At 36.3% G+C, this 19,245-nt stretch overlaps 1 protein-coding gene across 3 annotated transcripts in view; it reads left to right on the top strand.

The window, feature by feature from the left end:
* EPG5 (ectopic P-granules 5 autophagy tethering factor) overlaps positions 1-19,245 on the top strand; it is a 96,684-nt gene that overhangs the window by 22,854 nt on the left and 54,585 nt on the right. For all 3 annotated transcript variants that reach the window (XM_081263070.1, XM_081263069.1, XM_081263071.1), the window contains 8 exons: positions 172-277; positions 2,766-2,880; positions 3,257-3,407; positions 4,676-4,831; positions 6,198-6,355; positions 9,836-9,990; positions 11,977-12,117; positions 17,632-17,796. In XM_081263070.1, coding sequence (XP_081119196.1) covers positions 172-277; positions 2,766-2,880; positions 3,257-3,407; positions 4,676-4,831; positions 6,198-6,355; positions 9,836-9,990; positions 11,977-12,117; positions 17,632-17,796 — 1,147 coding nt within the window. The remainder of the gene's footprint in view (positions 1-171; positions 278-2,765; positions 2,881-3,256; positions 3,408-4,675; positions 4,832-6,197; positions 6,356-9,835; positions 9,991-11,976; positions 12,118-17,631; positions 17,797-19,245) is intronic.

Genomic DNA, 19,245 nt, shown 5'->3' with positions numbered 1-19,245 from the left:
TCAGCACCACATAAAAGTAAATAAACAAAATAAAGATACTGCATCCATGTATAACTAAAAATATTTTAAAAATTAGGTTAATGCAAAAGTTCTTTAGGGTATAAAGATGATCCAGAATGTACTTGTGGAGCTTTCTATGTTTATGTGATTGGAGTAATTTCCATCCTGTAGAAATCGAGCAGAGTTCATGTGCCACATGAAGCCCAGTGAGTGGAAGTCATCCTCTTCAGGGCCTGCATCTGGGACCTGGACACTCGTGGATGAGGGAGGAGAAGAGGTAACCATGTCTGCATTATTTTAATTCATCATTTTTGAATTCTTTTGTGCTAGAAATAAGCACTTTTCACATTATTTAATTCTCCCAACAACCCTGTGAGGTAAGTACTGTTGTGATCCTCATTTTACAGATGGGAAACTGAGGTGCATGTGGTAAAGTAACTCATCCCAGATTGAATGGTCATTAAATATGGAGCCTGCAGAGCCAGTGCTTTGAGCCCATGTACTGTACCTTCATTCTTCTGTAGAGTATCCTTCTGTTTGGATAGGACGATCTGGAACCTGGAAATGAAATAGAGCCAGACTATGTGAAATTTATATTAGAATTTTCTTGTATATAGTAACTGGTTCTTGGAGTTGGGAAGTTTTGCTTACAGATAATCTTGAGTCTGAATAATGAAGAGCTAAGACTCTAACTTATTATAGACAGCCTATCCAGATCTTCTCATGCGAAGGGAAGAAACTAGTTTTCTATGTTTGATGAGATTTTAAGGATCAAAATTCAGCTTCTTGAGATAATGCTTGTTAAGTTTTCATTCTGCTGTATGCATGTTTAGTGTATGGGTGAGGAATTTTTACTTCAGCTGATTTTCAGCTCTAGTGCTTCTTTCTGGTCTGAATCCTGATTTGGTGTTCTTACGTAGTAGTTCCATTGACCAGATTTACTAAATCCATCTTTAGAGGGAGACAGGTCTACAGTGTACAATTCTCAGAATGAGAGCCATGGCAGCTGTGGATTGCGAGTGTTTGTCCTCAGGTGCTCATTCAGAATGGGACTCCCTACCCTCTTCACAGTTGTTTGATTCCTGAGACTTGTAGCTGGTAGTGGTAGGTAATGTAGATGGTTGAAAACACCTTTGCTAGAGACTGAAAAATCTTCAAGAGGCTTCCCAGGAGCTGGTACAAATTATTCTTTTAAGGAGTAGAGTAGAAAAAAAAAAAATATATATATATATATATATATATATATATTATTTCTAGAGTGTTCTTTCTTTTTTTTTTAATTGATTATTTAAAGCATTACATAGTTCATGATATATCATCTTTCATACATTTGACTCAAATTGTGTTTTGAACTCCCATTTTCACCCCAAATACAGATTGCAGAATCACATCTGTTACATATTCACATTTTTACATAATGCCATATTAGTGACTGTTGTATTCTCCTACCTTTCCTATCCCCTACTATCCCCCCTCCCCTCCCCTCCCCTCCCATCTTCCCTCTCTACCTCCCCTGCTGTTGTTCAATTCTCTCCCTCTTTTTCCTTCCCCCTTGCCCCTCATAACCTCTTATAATTTTATGTATCATTGAAGGTCTCCTACCATTTCCATGTGCTTTCCCTTCTCTCCCCGTTTCTCTCCCCCCATTCGTCTTTGTTTACTGTAGTCTTTTCCTCATGCTCTTCCTTCCTGTTCTGTTCTTAGTTGTTCTCATTATATCAAAGCAGACATTTTAGAGTGTTCTTTCTTAAAAGAGTAGTCTTCTTTTCTGATAGGTTTCCTGAATTTAATCTCAGAGACAGATAATGATTAAGGACCCTGCATTAATAGTTGGCTCTTGGTTAGAACTCACTAAATGTTGAGTGAATTCAGGAATTTATGGAGTCTATGAGAAAGTTTTGTTTAATCAGAAAAGGCTGTAGGGAGAAAGGCTCTCTGGATCATCCATATCAGTGGTTTTTATGTACTAGCTCTGTATTAGAATCACTGTCAACTTGTAAACCTTGCTCAGGCCCACACTAAGACATCCAGATGTTTTAGAGCTTGCATGGTGATTATTGTATACTGCCACAATTGAGATCTGTTCTATGTAGAGTTTCTGAGGCTCTTATTTGTTAACCATTTGGATACTGTAGTAGTCTGTTTTGTGATACTGTAATGAAATACTTGAGGCAAGCTAGTTTTATTTAAAAACAGGTTGGAGTTTTGGAGGCTCAGTTTTGGAGGCTCAGATATCCCCTACTCTGTGTGAGCACTGTTATTTTTATCCTGCTGTCAGTAGCACTAATTGACAGCCGACTTAAGTCATCTGTAACAAATGTTAATTGGTTCCCCATAAGTCTGTGAGTATAGCTGTAGACCTTGATTTTGGGAGAAAGAGAATTGTAGCTAAAATAATTTGAACTCTACTACTCGGTTCTTTAATTGATGTTGTCAAAGCACTGAGCCATGCCGTAAGGTCCCCACTCTGGAAGAATTTTTTTTCAGTCTTTTTTGAGATGAAAATTTAATGAGAGCTCTTTCAGTCTCTGGAGAATGGATATAACCCAGATACATATAAAATTATGCTTGTAATTTCAGAAGATTTACAGGCTACCTGTGAAATCGAGCCTGTAACTCTCTGTCCTAGAAGAAAAGTCTCTGAGGATTCAGGAGCATACTGTATGTGTGCCATGGAGACCTGTGATAATTTAGCTCCTGTAACTCAAGACCACAGTATGATCAGATCAAATTAACTGATGTGACTTTGCATCTTTTTTTCCTAGGATGAAGATCCTGAGACTAGTTGGATTCTCCTTAATGAAGATGACTTGGTTATCCTTTTTTCACAGTTTCCATTCCATGAACTCTTTCAACATCTTCTTGGGTTTAAAGCAAACGGTAGACTAACTTCTTTTGTCATAAAGAAAATATAGTAGTAGCAAGCTCAAGTGTCAAGTCCTGCTTCTTTTGTTGGCTCCCGATTTTACAGATTTTCCTGTGCCTGCCTAGTCCATACTTCCCTTGTCTTGTGCTTGTAATTTCCCACTTAGTGCTTAAATGGCTAGTTCACATGTTGCCCAGTTTAATGAGTTGTTTTTAATTTTGTATTTTGTCTCGAGTTGCCCATTTGTGTTGACATAGGAACCAGAGTGATGGTATTGTTAATTCCTCCCCATCTTGGCTTTGTTTTTTTATTTAAATATTTAGGCCTGTATCCTTCACCATTTTTTTTAATACCAATTACCATTTTTTCTTTTATCTGATTGACTTCCAGGAGATTATTTACCTGAAACAACAAGACCTCAAGAGATGATGAAAATTTTTGCCTTTGCCAACTCATTAGTCGAACTTCTGGCTGTGGGGTTAGAAACCTTTAACAGAGCACGCTATAGGCAGTTCGTGAAGCGGATTGGTTATATGATCAGGTATACTGCATTTGTGCATCTCTTTGCTTTCACGCTATTAAGACAAAAGTACTGCATAGTTGGGATGATGGGCATTTTACATTTTAGCTCTTAGTTCTTACAAAAGTAAGAATTATTTTTTATTCCTTCTACCAGATGGGAATTTTATAAATGTTCCCAGTTAAAATATTTGCTTGATCTATTCATATATGTATGTGCCTATACATTATATGTTTGTGTGTGTGTGTGTGTGTATAAACATATATGTACACACACACACACACACACACACACAAACACACACACCACATGGGCTATTATTTTTTCCACCTACTTCCCTCCAGAAAAAAAACTCCATAAAGCTACAAAACTTCTCCCTTTCTCTCCTTTTATTTCCAAATCAAAATTAATTTTAATTCAGTTACTTTAGATATGTAATCATCAACTCTATGACGCTAGGTAAAGGTTGCAGAATACCTTTGAAGCATGGGCTCATTTTTCAGGTGTGAAGCAAGTCTTTGGTCCAGAGTAAGGAGAGTGAGATTGTGGGAAGTGGGATGGCTGGTGACTTGGAGAGTAATTTCTTAAAAGCTGAAAGCCTGTCTTTACTTGTTTTTGTTAGAAATCCACCCCTTCATTCATTTTCTGATCCTTCTTGATAAATAAGGCAATAAGTAAAATTTGTTCTTCAGCTCACATATATAACGTATGACTGCATGTCTACCTGTGCCAGGACTGTGGCTTTTTAAAATTTTATTCTCTCAATAACTGCAGGAAAGATCTTATTATTGCTTTTATAAGATCAATGTTCACTCCTTACAATATTATGCAAGTATTTCCATGTTATAATTGTAGGGTGTTGTGATTATTCTTCTTTTGTTTTTCCATCTGATTACTTTTCTTTGTGTTGATTGCAGATTCCTCTCATACTTTGTAATTGTAGAATGGTTTTTTGAATGGCCCTCCGCAGTGAGGCCTCTTCAGCTCCCAGCTGCCCCTTCCCTTGGCCGCCCCTCCATCTCCTGACATACCGTGTTCCCTCTCCTTCTTTATTTTTCTCAGTGCCACTTTCAACCTTGTGATAGACTCTTTCACTTTATTTTGTGGGCTGTTTGCCTTCCACTAGCGTTGGCTCTTGGAGCATAGGGGTTTTATTTTGCCCGTTATGCTACCTTCAGAATTGGAAGATGGTAGGTGCTCAATCAATATGTGCACAAACTTCAAATGTATTATGAGGATGCTGATAGTGAATGAATGAAAGGTACGGTCTTGTCTTTCTTCCTGCTCAGGATGACCCTTGGCTATGTGAGTGACCATTGGGCACAATATGTGAGCCACAGTGGAGGCTTGGGATCAGCCTTGCAGCCCTACTCCTTGGAAAAACTACAGGTGGAATTTGATGAGCTGTTTTTGAGAGCTGTCCTACATGTGCTGAAAGCCAAAAGGTAAGACATGATACTTTATGGAGCTTCTTGGCTAATAAGAAAGAGCAGAGAGAAAGTCAGTGACTAACATGGATCAATGTCTTAGTCTGTTTCATCTATTTCTTATCTTGGAGAAATTCTTGGACTTTAGTGTTCCTACTTGTAGTTTATTCCCTGTTGGTCAAAATGATATCTGCTTCAGGTTTCTTTCTCTCTTAAAATAACTCAAATCTGAATTCTGTTTTGCTATCTATGAACTTTTGGGCAGCCGTAAGCAGGGCAAGAATTTTACACCTAAAGGAATTTCATTAGATACCTAATACAGTGAGAGAGAGTATGTGCTTAGTGCCCGTTACAAAGTATTTACTGAATTTTATTTAAGTTGTCTTACTATAAGGGTTTTAAAATTTAGGAATGTTGCTGGATGTGGTGGCTCTTCAGTGTGTTTAAGTGCTCTAATGTTCTGAATGCAGAGGGCTCTATTTGGAAGTATGGGTCAAGCTATATTGTAGAAGCCCCTGGATGTGAAAGTGAGGGGTTTCAACTTAATTTGGTAACCACTGAGGAGCCATGAATGGTTTTGATTCCTCTCACCCACTGCCCATGTTGTTGTGTGTACATGCGTTCCTGTATGCCACCTAACACACATATCCACATTAGGTAGCAGCCTGTCACCTTTGTCTTAAAAAGATCTTTGATTCAAAATGCAGCTCAGGCTTTTGTTATTCTCTCTGTGCCTTTGGAACCCCCTGTGTAAATTGGGGATAACACCAATAATTATTGCCCTGGTTTTAGTGAGGATGGAGTGAGTTGATGTTATGTGCAGATTGAGTGTCCCTAATAAAAAATCTCCAAAATCTGAAACTTTATCACTGACATGTTGACCTCATGTGATGGGTTGAAGTTAAATGCACCAAAAATATCATGTAAAATTACCGTTAGGGATATGTATATAAGATACATATGAAACATAAATGAATTTCATATTTAGGTTTGGTTTTCATCCCCCATATATCTTATTATGTGCAGATATTCCAAAATCTGAAAAAATTAAAAATCTGAAGCACTTTTGGTCCCAAGCACTTGAGTAAGCGATATTCAAATATGTGTGTATATCATATATCACATAACCTATATCATGTGTATGATATGGCCATTAGAACAATACCTGGCATAGACTAAATGCTTGATGAGTTTTGCTGTTATTGTTATGCATCATTGAGGTGTTTATGACCATGTTAGAAAAATTGTGACAGTATGATTTAAGAATTTTTCTTTCTTCTTTATTTTTTTTCCCCTGAGAATGCTGAGGGTTTGTTTCCACTTTCTTAGTGTGGTGAAACTGAATAATATATAAAGTTATTCCTGCTCTTTTTAAAACACACAGACTTGGCATTTGGCTGTTTATGTCTGAAATGCCCTTCGGGACGTTGTCAGTTCAGATGCTCTGGAAGCTCTTCTACCTCATGCACCAGGTGGAGTGTGGGAACCTGCAGCAGCTCTGCCCTGCCCTCCAGCCGGCTGAGTGCAAGAGGCAGCTCCAAGGTACAGCCTCCCCTGGGGAGGCAGCGCCAACTCTCCTGACTTCCTGCACTTCTCTGTCATTGCCTTCTAACTCTTGGGACTAAGAGAGTATTTTACTTTGTGTACTGATTGATTTTGAAATTCAAGACACTGCTTCATTGCTTGGATTTATTAGATAGAAATGAAGTCCAAATTTGATTAGTCCCAGATAATGTTTACATTGATATAATATTTACTTTTGGAACCACTTTTCTGCATGTGTGAAATGATTTAGGTCATATTAACATATATTGTCTGAAAATTTGTTAAGGTTTCATATACAGTTTTCCACTAACACTCTTTTTGCTGCCTTTTTTTTTTTAAGCTGTATTGTTTTTATGAAATAGGTAAAGAGGTAGGCAGTTATGCTTTAAGAATAATTTTTGGGAAAACCTAATTAAGGATTAATATTACACCAACACTGAACTATAGGATGTTTGTTTGCTATTGTTATAATGTTAAAATGAGAAAAATCAGACTATTTAATTAGATATATGTTATGATTTTTTAAATAATTAATGTGTACATTAAAAATATATGGTAGAAGACATAAAAGAATATTAATAGGATTTCAGAACATACCAAAAACTACTTATATTTTCCAAAATTTTAAACCTTTATGCTACTTAAAAGAAAACCATAAGTTTAAAAAGTTTTAGGGCTGGGGTTGTGGCTCAGTGCTAGAATGCTTGCCTCACATGGGTGAAGCACAGGGTTCGATTCTCAGCATCACATATAAATAAATGAACAAATAAATGTTGTTCCACCAACAACGAAAAAAATATTAAAATTTAAAAAGGTTTAAAAGTTATTGAGCTTTGCTGGGCATGGTGGCTCACACCTGTAATCTCAGTGGCTTGGGAGGCTGAGGCAGGAGAATTGTGAGTTCAAAGCCAGCCTCTTGGTGAGGCCCTAAGCAACTCAGCAAGACCCTGTCTCTATATAAAATACCCCCCCCCCCAAAAAAAATTGCTGGGGATGTGGCTCAGTGGTTAAGTGCCTCTGGGTTCGATTCCTGGTACCAAAAAATAAAATAAAGTAAAATAAAAATAATTGAACTTTACTGTTTGCAAAATAGCTCTTACAAACATTCATGATTTTTTTTTTTTGCCTCCATTTTTAAATTTTTTTTTTTGTATGTGTGTGTTGCGTGAATTCACTTTTGTCTCTGGGTTTCTTTTGTTGTTGTTTTTAGTTCAGAGGTAGCTCTGGACTCTTCATAAAATGCTTCTGCACTGTCCTGGGGGAGATGGTTGCATTAGATTCTTCTTATGGTGGGACATAGGCTTTCAAAGGAGCGAGGTGAGAACATTTCATAGCCTTTGTCTGCACGCTGGCAGCTAATTCTGGGGGTGCAATAGTGAACATAGAAAATAGTCATTTCTTTTTGAAGTGGCTTGGAAGGTTAAATTTGGGCAGTTTAGTCTTGGCGAGGGCTCCTTTGTAGTTCCATCTCCCTTTATCCAATACTTAGGACCCTCGAGGCTCTGTGTTACACACCGTGGCAGATATTCAGCCCATGCTGTGTGTGATTCTAGGCCATGCAGCCGCCTGGCCTCCCCGAGGAGCTTAGGTCCTGTGCTGGCAGTTGTCTCTCTGGACTTCAGGCTCTGGTAGTACGTTATCTTCTCTCTTACTGCCTTTATCACCTGGCACAGAGTTACTGTGATGCAGCAAAATAGTTTCCTCTACCGTATCAGGTTCTAACTTTGAGGTTGTCTTTACACTTGGCCTTCCTGCTCTAATTTGCTATTTTTCCTCTTCTCATTTGCTTAATCTTTCATGTCCCAAATTTTGTTAAGAGACTTGATTTTTACTGTCTTTATGAAAGCCTAAGATTTTTTGTTTTACCTTTTTGTTTTATTTTATAATTAATAAACATCATAAATTCTTATTCTTATTTATTTATTTTTTTGGTACTGGGGATTGAACCCAGGGGTGCTTTACAACTGAGCATATCCTGTCCTTTTCTAATTTTTTTATTTTGAGACAGGGTCTTGCTAAATTGTCAAGGCTAGCCTCAAACTTGGCATTCCTCCTGCCTCAGCCTGAAGTCCTGAGATTACAGGTGTGTGCTACCACACCCAGTACAAATTATTTTTTATAGCCAATTCTTATTTGTCCTAATGGCTATAAGTGATTCTCAAGTCACAGATAGTTCCTAAAGAATAATTTTTTACCGTTAATTTTAACATTTTAACTAGTGGACTTTTCAGCAGGAATTGTTAAAACTTGGCTGGTTTCATTTTAACTTCTTTTTGTTTCCTTCTTTCTAGTGTGATCAACACTATGACCACTAGTAGAATTATATGCAAATTTGATGATAAATATAGAAATATGTTTATGTTGTTTTCCTTAAAGTTAATGTTTTAAAAGCCAATTAGAAAGCAATTTCTCTCACCCATTTGTTATTTTTATAGAATTCTTTAAAAATGTAATGCTTTCCCCTTGTATCTTCAAACATTCTAAGTTTAAATGATTTCTAATTTTTTATTATTCTGAGAACACTTTGTATAGTAATTTCCATTATAAATCTAGTTTGGGGACAGAAAATGAAAATTGGTTTGATAATGCCCCAAGGAGTTATTTGAAACTGCAGGAAATTTGGTGAACTACCTTTGATTTCTCAAATGTGCAAATATGTGAAGAGAGTTGTTGGCTTTTTGCCTTCTTACTGTGAAAAGTTCCATCAGAGGAATATATTTCCTAAATGAGCTTTATTCCCTTTTCTCTGTAAATTTTCCCTTGGCAGCATCTAGACATTTCTATCATGTCTTGCAAAGTTGTTAATACTGCCTCCTAGCAACAAGATGTAACACAGTATCCACAGAACTAGCAAACATATTCTGTATTGTTTATTACATTTACGGGTATTTCAGGTACGATTATAACTAATATCTCATCCTTAATTTTCACTTATAAGCCCATCACTTTTATTTGTAATCTCATGTTTATGCTGAGTAGTTTGTTAATCTTAATTTTATTAGGAGTATCTTCATTTTTGTGGTTGGTCATTATCCAGTAGTTTCAAGCATGCCTGTGACGTTGACAGTGTCACTTCGGTGGGCAAGAACTCTACCACTGAGCTCTGCCCCAGCCTATGTAGTATTGCTTTGGAAGGTGACTTACCTAGTGGCAGTAGTAGTGCTTTATAGTTTGTAAAGCACTTAACTGCTAGCATGTCATTTAATTTTTTAAGTAGTATTTTGAGACAGATGAGGAAACTGAGGCTTAGAGGTGATAAATGCCTCCTCTTAGTTTGCTGGAATTTCAGGGTCCATTTGTTCAGCCTTCTTTCCTGATACCTGTATAATCCATTTCAGAACAAAAAAAGACCTTTTGTATCTTTAAAGTTTTTAAATATCTTTTAATTTTATATTTTCTTTCTCTTTAGAAGAGTAATTAAACCACATGAATTTTTTTTTCTCTCTCTCCTTTAATTTTCTTGACATGAATCTGCAGACCCAGAACACTTTGTGAACTTTGAGAAGTGTCTTTCTTCTATGAATAGCTCGGAAGAGATTTGTCTTCTGACTACCTTTGCTCAAATGGCTCAGGCCAGAAGAACCAATGTGGATGAAGACTTCATAAAAATTATTGTTCTGGAGATATATGAGGTTAGAATATTTATTTTTATAAATCAGCAAATTTTTTTTTCTTTGAGTTATTTGTTGATTTTTTTTTTTTTTTTTTTGGTACTGGGAATTTTATTCAGGGGCGCTTAAGCACTGAGCTACCCTAGCCCGTTTTATTTTTTATTTTGAGACAAGGTCTTAACTAAGTTGCTAGTGCCTTGCTAAGTTGCTGAGGGTGGTTTTGAATTTGGGATTCTCTTCCCTCAGTCTTCCAAGTTGCTGGAATTATAGGCATGTGCCACTGTGCCTGGCTTGGTGTTGCTTTTTTAAAAAATATGACTTATTGAGCTATTGTCTGCACTCAGAAGGAGATAGAGAATCAAAGGAGCTTCCTTTTGCTGTAGAGAGTTTTGAAAACATGAATTATACTCTGCCATTTTTCACTACTATCTCTTGACAGTTGATGCATGGCTTTTGATAAGGAGTAGACAATTTAGCACAGCCTGGCATTTGTAGTTTTTATACTGTTTTCCTTACTGTTCCTCAGACTCCTTTTTTCATCCCTGCTAGTAACATGGAAACCTGGCTTCCAAGCCAATTTAAATGAGAGGGTTGAAAGAATATTGAACCTAGAATCAGAAAACCTGAGTTTTGGCTTGACCCTACTATTAATTACCCATCTTACATCAGAAAAGAAAACTACTACTCTGGGCTTTATTTTCCTCATCTGCAAAATGACAGACTGGGATGAGATCCTTGCATTCTTCACTTTTTTTCTGAGCAATCCCTGCTGATGGAGGAGAGTGAACTTGGATTCCCTAAGAGTCTAGGGACTAACCCCAACTGGCTGCCAGTATTTCCACCGGAGATGTGTGTATATCCAAAAAGCCATGTGCATTCTGTACTTTAAGCTGTTGTGTATCTCTTTAAATAATAAAATCATACTTTCTTCAAAGTATTCAAGTGTACTCAAGTAAAACTATATTTGGAGAAGATTGTCTGAGTTTATTATCCCCCAATATTCCAGTTTGAGAATGGCAGACCTGGATGATTTTAAGTTCTTTCCAGAACTCTGTTCAGCTGTTCCTACATTTACACTTGTAACCAGGCATGATGTTAAAACCAGTGGATCTGGAATTCCTATCTTTATAGTCTAAAAAAATTCGAAGAGATATACTTTCACATACATTAAATGACATTCTTGGGATCTATTGTTAACATATATTTATTCTCTTGAGTAGTGTTTTCCAGTGTTTTGACCATGAGTCACAGTAAAAACTATATTCTATATTATATTCTGACCCTAGTGGGCATTATTGAAATAGCAATTAATTTTCTGGTGATATACTCTTAGATTTTTCTATTCTTTTTTATTCTTTCTGTTCTATTTCATTATATTATTGGCATTAATGAGTTATATAGTTTGAAAGATGTGGTTAAAGAGGAGTTAGTTTAACATTGATATTTTAAAAACTCTTACAGTTAGGGATCTTAGGGATCTGATTTTGGAGGAGGAATTGTGTATTTCCATTAAATACATTCTGATTTTTATCATTTTAGTGATTTCCTCAAGTTTAAGTAAGTTTTGACATAAGGGACTGTTTCATTGTTACTGACAAACTTTGGGATCTACTTTTTTTTTTTTTAATTTTTAATGAGATGGGATCTCACTGTGTTGCCCATTCTAGATTTGAGTTCCTGGGTTCAAGTGATTCTCTTGCTTCATCCTCTGAGTAGCTAGGGCTATAGGTAAGTGCCACTGAGACTGACTGAACCCTCCTTTTTAAAGGAATCCAGTACTGAAAGTCATTGTTACAAATGTTATCATTTTCAGGAATTCCCTCTCCTCCTGAGTTCTAACCTCGGGTAGATAGTTTGCTGTCTAACCTTCTGGCATCTTTTTGAACAAGGTGTGAACTGAGACTCAATGTGAATTCTTTCTGTTTTATCTGAGAAAACTATGGAAATGTGTTTTGATTGATAATTGTTATTTAAAGTGCTAACTCTGCTCCTCCTATTTACCTTTAGGTATCTTATGTCACCCTCTCCACCAGAGAGACTTTTTCAAAGGTTGGTCGAGAGCTTTTGGGGGCCATTACAGCTGTTCATCCTGAGATAATTTCTATCCTTTTGGATCGAGTTCAAGAGACCATTGACCAGGTTGGAATGGTAAGAGCACTGGCTCTTTATTTGCTTTTATCTTGTTTTTAATCATGAAATAATGGCACATTGGCTAAAATAGGAAGGCTGTTGGATTTGACTATGTCACTTAAAGCCATAGTAGTATGAATAGAACTAAATTTACTGTTACTACGTGCCAGGCTCATTATTTGTTTGCCTTTCATAATTCTTACATTTTACACTTGGAAGAAACAACTGTGACTAAGAACGCCATGTCACAATCAAACACAAAATTAAAAGTAGTAATTTAAGTTGAGCAGGACACAGATATTGTTTATTTCTGTCATTTATTGCAATCCCTTTTGTAATTTCATATTGTTTTTAAAAACAGCTTTATTTGTTAATTCATGTACCAGAGAGTCCACCTATTTAAAGTGTACAAGGCAGTGGTTTTTTAGTAAATTCAGATACATATAGCTGTCACCGTAGTCAACTTCAGAATTTTAATCACTTCACAAAGAAACCACCTACACTTCAGCTATCATTCTGTTCCTCCTTCCCCCTCAGCGTGAAGCAACTGCTAATCTGCTTTCTGTCTCTCAGTCTGCCTATTTTAGACATTTAATATAAGTGGGATAATAAGTATGTGGTTCATTAGGAGTGGTTTATTTCACTTAACACGGTGTCCTAAAGGTTCATCTGTGTTGTAGTCTTTGTCAGTTTCTTACCTTTTTAAGCAGGCATAATATTCCATTGTATTTATATATTACCTTTGTTTATTCATTCATCTGTTGATAGGCACCTGGGTTGCTTCTACTTTTTGGCTATCATCAGTAATGCTGCTGTTGAACATGGATGCACAAATGTCTCTTTTGAGATTTTGCTTTCAGTTCTTTTGGGTATATACCCAGAAGTAGAATTGCTGGGCCATATGGTAATTTTACTTTTAATTTTTTGAGGAACCACCATCCTCATAATGGCAATGAAAGGCGTCTTTTCCTTTTAAGAAAAGTATTGTGTCCCACAATTATATTTGTAGATGATTGTATTGAAATAAAAAGCCCTTTATATGCTGTTCAATATAGCAGCAATTTTTTTGGTTACACCTTTTTGAGTGACGATTTAATGGAATGAATTCCAGACAAATGTATAGTGAGTCATGTGTTTCTTCTTTTTTAAAAAATATTTATTTTTTAGTTGTAGTTGGACACAATAGTTTTATTTTATTTATTTATTTTTATGTGATGCTGAGGATGGAACCCAGGGTCTCCCACATGCTAGGCGAGTGCTGTGCTGCTGAGCCACAGCTCCAGCCCCAAGTCATGTGGTTCTTTTAGTTGTATTGAGCTCATGATGGTTTTCTCTCAAATGTTTTTCTGTTTTGGGCAACACATCTTCAACTTGGCCATGATACTTCTAGTAGGAAATTATGTCCATATATACTTAATTGTAAATGTAAATCTTGGAACCATATTGTTTTTTAAAGTACATTTATAAGGTGCCTTCATTGTCCATTTATAAATGTGGTATTCTTGTGCTCTGTGAACTTCTGAGGTTTTTGGACGGACTTATTTAAGCCACTGTGCATTAGATAAATAGGATGGCTTTTACTTTGGGCTGATCTTAATTCAGCCTCTAGCTCCAGAGTCTGGGAATGAGCTGTGGTTGGGGTCCTGAACTTCCACTGACACCCTTGGGGTCTATCAGAAAATAACTTGGTGTTCTGGAGGCCTAGCCTGAGAGCATTGTGTGGAGATTGCTCTGAGTTAGGGTAGAAGTTAATGAGAACCAAGCCTTTGGGACATTCCGGAGTTTCAAAGATAGGCTTACTTTAGAGGACACATTCTTTTTTTGTTAGTGAAATCTGTGTAATTCCCTAGAACCTCTTCAAGCAAAATTTGTGACTTTTTTTTTTTTTTTTTTTTTTTACTTTCAGTGAAAGCATGAGTATATTTTAGAATATGCGATGTAAATCCTATTTTGTTGAATGAATTCTTACTACAACTTTTACTGATTTCTTTACTTATTGCTTTGACTGGAACCTTCATTACAATATTGAATGAAAGTAGAAGGGCAGACATTCTTGTCTCAGATTCTGGAATAGGGAAGAAGAGTTCAAAAGTTGACTTTCGTATGGAGGTTATAGCTTAGTGGTTGGAATTTGCCTAGCATGCACAAGGCTGTGTTCCAACCCTAGTGACAACAGAAGGATAACTATGAAGTATAATGAGGTTTTTTATGGATGTTCTATGTTAGGCTTGATAAGTTTCTTTTTCTAGTTTAAATCTTTTTTCTTCTATGAGAAGGTATTCAAGGACTTTCATTTTTGTATCCATTGAGCTGATCTTAGGATTTCTCTCCTTTGCTCTATTAATGCAATTAATAGATTGCATTGACTGGTACCTACAAAATTTCAAATTTTGGTTTCTCAAATGTTGAACCATCACTGTTTCATAAAATTAAAAAAACAAACCTTGATTGTACTATATAATCTTTTCTAGATATTGCTGGGTTCATTTTGATAGTAATTTTTGCATGTATTCATGAAGGTTTGATCTGTAATTTTATTTTCTTGCTCTATCTTGATGAAGCTTTGGTTCTGGGATTATGTTAGCCTCATGAGTTGAGAAATACTTCCTCCTCTTTTGTGATGTGAAAAAGTTTTTGCAAGATTGCTAGTCTTCTTTTTCCCCTTTTTTATCATTGTTTTATTTTGAAATAATTATAGACTTCATAGGGCTTTTAAAAAGGGCCTACGAACAAAGAGAGCCTGGGTACCCTTCACCCAGGTTCCTCCAATGGTAACATCTTTTTTTTTTCCTTCAATTAAAAAAATTATATTCTCCTTTGAATGTGGTAAAATTTGCCAGTGAAATCATCTGGGTAGGAGTTTTCTTTGTAGGAAGTCTTTTGATAACAAATTGAATGTCCTTAACAGGACGAGGATTATTCACATTTATTTTTTCTTGAGTCACTTTTTGGTAAGTTACATTTTAAAGGGATTTTCATATTTGCTCTAACTAGTTCAATGTATCAGCATAGAATTGCTTGCAATATTTCCTTGTTAATCTTTTCATATCTTTGGAGTCTGTCATGAAAGTGATAACCCCACTTCCATTCTCGATGGGTAGATACATACTATACCACTACTTTATGTCACTGGGATAGATGCTTTTCAGGACAGATCTCAGGGCTGTGGGCATTGTCCTATTACCATAATTTAGCTGTTTTTTGCCAGATACTTGCAAAGTAAAGTAGGACTTTTGTTAGAATTGCCATTTTACCCTTTTCTTCATAATATTCAAGACTTTTATTAATGAATCTTTATGAAAATTTGCACTATAGTATAGACATACACAAAGATTTTTTAAAAAGGGACTAGCCTTTCTAAAATCCATTCTTTTTACTTTTCTCTCACATTTTGTTTTGTCTCCAATTTAGAGCTTGCTGATATGTAGTTCTAGGACTGGAGGTGAGGCTCAGTGGTAGAGTGCTTGTCTAACATGTGTAAGGCCCTGGGTTCCCTCCCCAGCATTGTAAAAATAAACCAACTAACAAATAAAGCCCCCAAGCAAGTAGTTGTAGACTGGTGTAATCTGATATGCTAGTCACTAGCCTCGGAACATTGCTCTAAGTGTAAATTACTTAACTGAGTTTGAAAGACAGTATGAACAAAATAATTTCATACATCTTAATAATTTTTGTGGCACTTTCATGTTGAAAATATTTTGGAGGTCCTTCCTTTCCCTCCTGTGTATGATGGAAACACCATGGCTGCGGCAGCCCAGCTCTCCCTGACACAGTTATCAAGTGGGAATCCTATATGAAAAATACTATAGACAGGTTGATACAGGCAATACTGGAAGGTTGTTGGCTTCAGATGCTGCTGCTTTTCTGAAAAAGTCAGGGCTTCCAGACTTGATACTTGGAAAGATTTGGGATTTAGCTGACACAGATGGCAAAGGCATCCTGAGCAAACAAGAATTCTTTGTGGCTTTGCATCTTGTAGCATGTGTCCAGAATGGACTGGAGGTTTCACTGAATAGCTTGAACTTGGCTGTTCCTCCACCACGATTTCATGATACCAGTAGTCCTTTACTAACCAGTGGAACCCCTGCAGCTGAGCTTCCATGGGCTGTTAAAAGTGAAGATAAGGCCAAATATGATGCAATTTTTGATAGTTTAAGTCCAGTGGATGGATTTTTGTCTGGTGATAAGGTGAAGCCAGTGTTGCTCAACTCTTAAGTTACCTGATGAAATCCTTGGAAGAGTTTGGGAGTTGAGTGATATTGACCATGATGGAAAGCTTGACAGAGATGAGTTTGCAGTTGTAAATAACTTAATGTTCTTAAAATATGAAATATCATAATGGTTTTATCATGTGAAAATTTCCCCTTTTAATTAATCTTTGAAGGAAAACTATGTTTATCAGATTGTTGGTATAAACATTTTTACCTAGAATTTATAGGTAGTTAATAAATATTTTAAAATGAATGAAAAAACAAAAGAAAATATTTTGGACATTAGTTTAAATAAAATATTAAAATTGATTTTACCTGTTTCTTTTGATTTTTTTAAAAAATGTGGCTATTAGGAAAATTAAAATTCCACATATGGCTTGCATTGTATTTCCATTGGTCAGCATTGTTGAAGACATTATGAAATGAATGGCTCTTCTGATCACTCTCCCTTGAAAAAAACTTTATTACGTGAATACAGATTTATTTTGTACACATAGATAGGTCATTTAAAATAGTGCTGTAGGGCTGGAGATGTGGCTCAAGCGGTAGCGCGCTCGCCTGGCATGCATGCGGCCCGGGTTCGATCCTCAGCACCACATACAAACAAAGATGTTGTGTCCACCGAAAAAACTAAAAAATAAATAAAATTCTCTCTCTCTCTCTCTCTCTCTCTCTCTCTCTCTCTCTCTCTCTCTCTCTCTTTAAAAAAAATAGTGCTGTAAACTTTTTATAAACAGGATTTTAAAAATTTGTTGTGATGGAATATTTCAAAAACAGACAAGAGAGAGTAGTATAATGAACCCCTGGGTATCCATTATCTAGTTTCTACAGTTATCAACTCTTTTTTTTTTCCAGTTATACATGAAGTTGTCAAATTCTTGATTGATCTTGTTTCATTGGTTCCCCATTCACTCCTTACCTCCCCCTACAACTGCTTTGAAACAAATAGAAATAATCTTTTAAAATGCCACAAATGGAATAAATATTTATAGTACATTTAAAAAATAAATTGAATGACCATCCCTTGATTTATTATTTTTAAGTTTGTGTCTTATTATGGTGGTTTACCTAAATTTAAGCATAACCGATTTACATATTGAAAGATTATCTTTATCAAGATTACCTTTATACTTTTGGTACATCATCAATTGTATTACTGATTTGATTTGATTATCTGTAATTTCAATTTTACTCATCTAAAAGTCAAATGAAACTCTGCTTTCTTTTGAAGAAAAATTTTGGCAGCATCATAATGCATTGTGATAATAGAGGATCACCCCCAAATGCTGATTTTAATTATGATTGTTTTCTTTTTAATAAGGTTTCTTTATACTTGTTTAAAGAATTGCCTTTGTATCTCTGGCGACCTTCTGCTTCGAAGCTAGCTGTGGTTCGGGGTTGGTTATTGAATCACAACCTGACAGCAGTGAAGAACAAATTGGCCTGTGTTATTTTAGAAGGACTGAACTGGGGATTTGCTGAACAGGTATGTGTTAAAACCATCCCCAGAAATGGGGGATTCTGTGAGCCTCAATTTCAGGGAAGCATTTTCTTAAAATAGTAACATTTCCAAGTACTATACCTAAGGTCTGCATATTCTCTTTTTTCTTTTTCTTTTTATAGTTGTAGTTGGACTCAATACCTTTATTTATTTATTTGTTTATGTGGTGCTGAGGATCAAACCCAGGGCCCTGCATGTTCTAGGCAAGCACTCTACCGCTGAGCCACAACCCCAGCCCCCTGTACATTCTTTTAGTTGTATTGGAGTTTAGGATCTTTAATTTTGTTTTGCAGAGTGAGTATCTTCTAAATGAAGATAAATTTTTTCCACATGGATAATTCTTCCATTTATCCTTAGAACACATATATCTGTTGTTTTATCACTGGCTAATTACTGCATTTACTCCTTTTTGCCTCCCTGCCTCTGGTCCCTTTTTCTCCTGTAATTTCTCTTGAATGTCTTTGCCAGAGTTGTTTTCTAAAACATCATCAATTAATTAGGAGCCTGAGTTCTGAGCCAGTCTGCCTGGGTTCTAATTTCAGTTCTGTTACTTCCTCATGGTATGACACTGAGTAAGCTTCCTGCATTCTCTGGACCTTAGTTGCTCATCTGTAAACAGTGAAATTAGTAGGCCTTCCTCATAGTGTTGTTGGAAGAATTTAATGAGTAAGGACATGTAAACATTTAGGACAGTTCTTGGCACATGTTAATTACTTGATGTTATAGTCATTATTAATAGTTTATTACTAAGGATATCATGTCTCCAAAGATGCCACATCAAGTGATTTTGTCTATTTCATAACCTTTCCTGTCTCTTTACCATAGGCTTATTAGTTAGCTCCTTGATAAAGTATTAATATCTTAAAAGAAAAATGGGGGAGAACTCAGCCATCTACAACTCTTCACCAGCTCTGTTCTGGGCAAGTCATTTAATCCTGGCAGTTGTCTTTTGTGTTTTGCATTAATCTGATACCTGGTATTTAGTCTGAAGCCAGGGAGTTTTCCTCTCAGGGGCTCCCTGACCTCCTGGGACTGGAGAGCTAGTAGGGGCAAGCATCGGGGGCTGTTCTTCACCTTCACATTCTCCTGTTTGTGAACAGAGCCCCCAGGATCCCTCCCCCCAGAGAGCTGAATTAAGATTTCCCTGTGAGAGTCTCTTCCCTCCTGCCTTAGAATTGGGAGCAGCATCTTCTGTGCAAGAGTTAGGAACTGACTTTTTCAAAGCTGCAAAAGGAAGATGGGGTGGGAAATTTGTAGGCTACTTGAGGCTCTTGAAGCATGTTTTATCTGTGTTGTTATTATTGTTACTATTTTTGGTACTGGGAATTGAACCCAGGGGTGCTTTACCACTGAGCTCCATTCCCAGCTCCCTTTTTTATATTTATTTTTAAATTTTGAGATAGAGTTTCACTAAGTTCCTGAGGACCTCATTAA

This window comes from Spermophilus citellus (assembly GCF_964194105.1).
Source record: "Spermophilus citellus genome assembly, chromosome: 12".
NCBI classification, from domain to species: Eukaryota; Metazoa; Chordata; class Mammalia; order Rodentia; family Sciuridae; genus Spermophilus; species Spermophilus citellus.
This window is presented reverse-complemented; position numbering and strand designations above follow the sequence as displayed.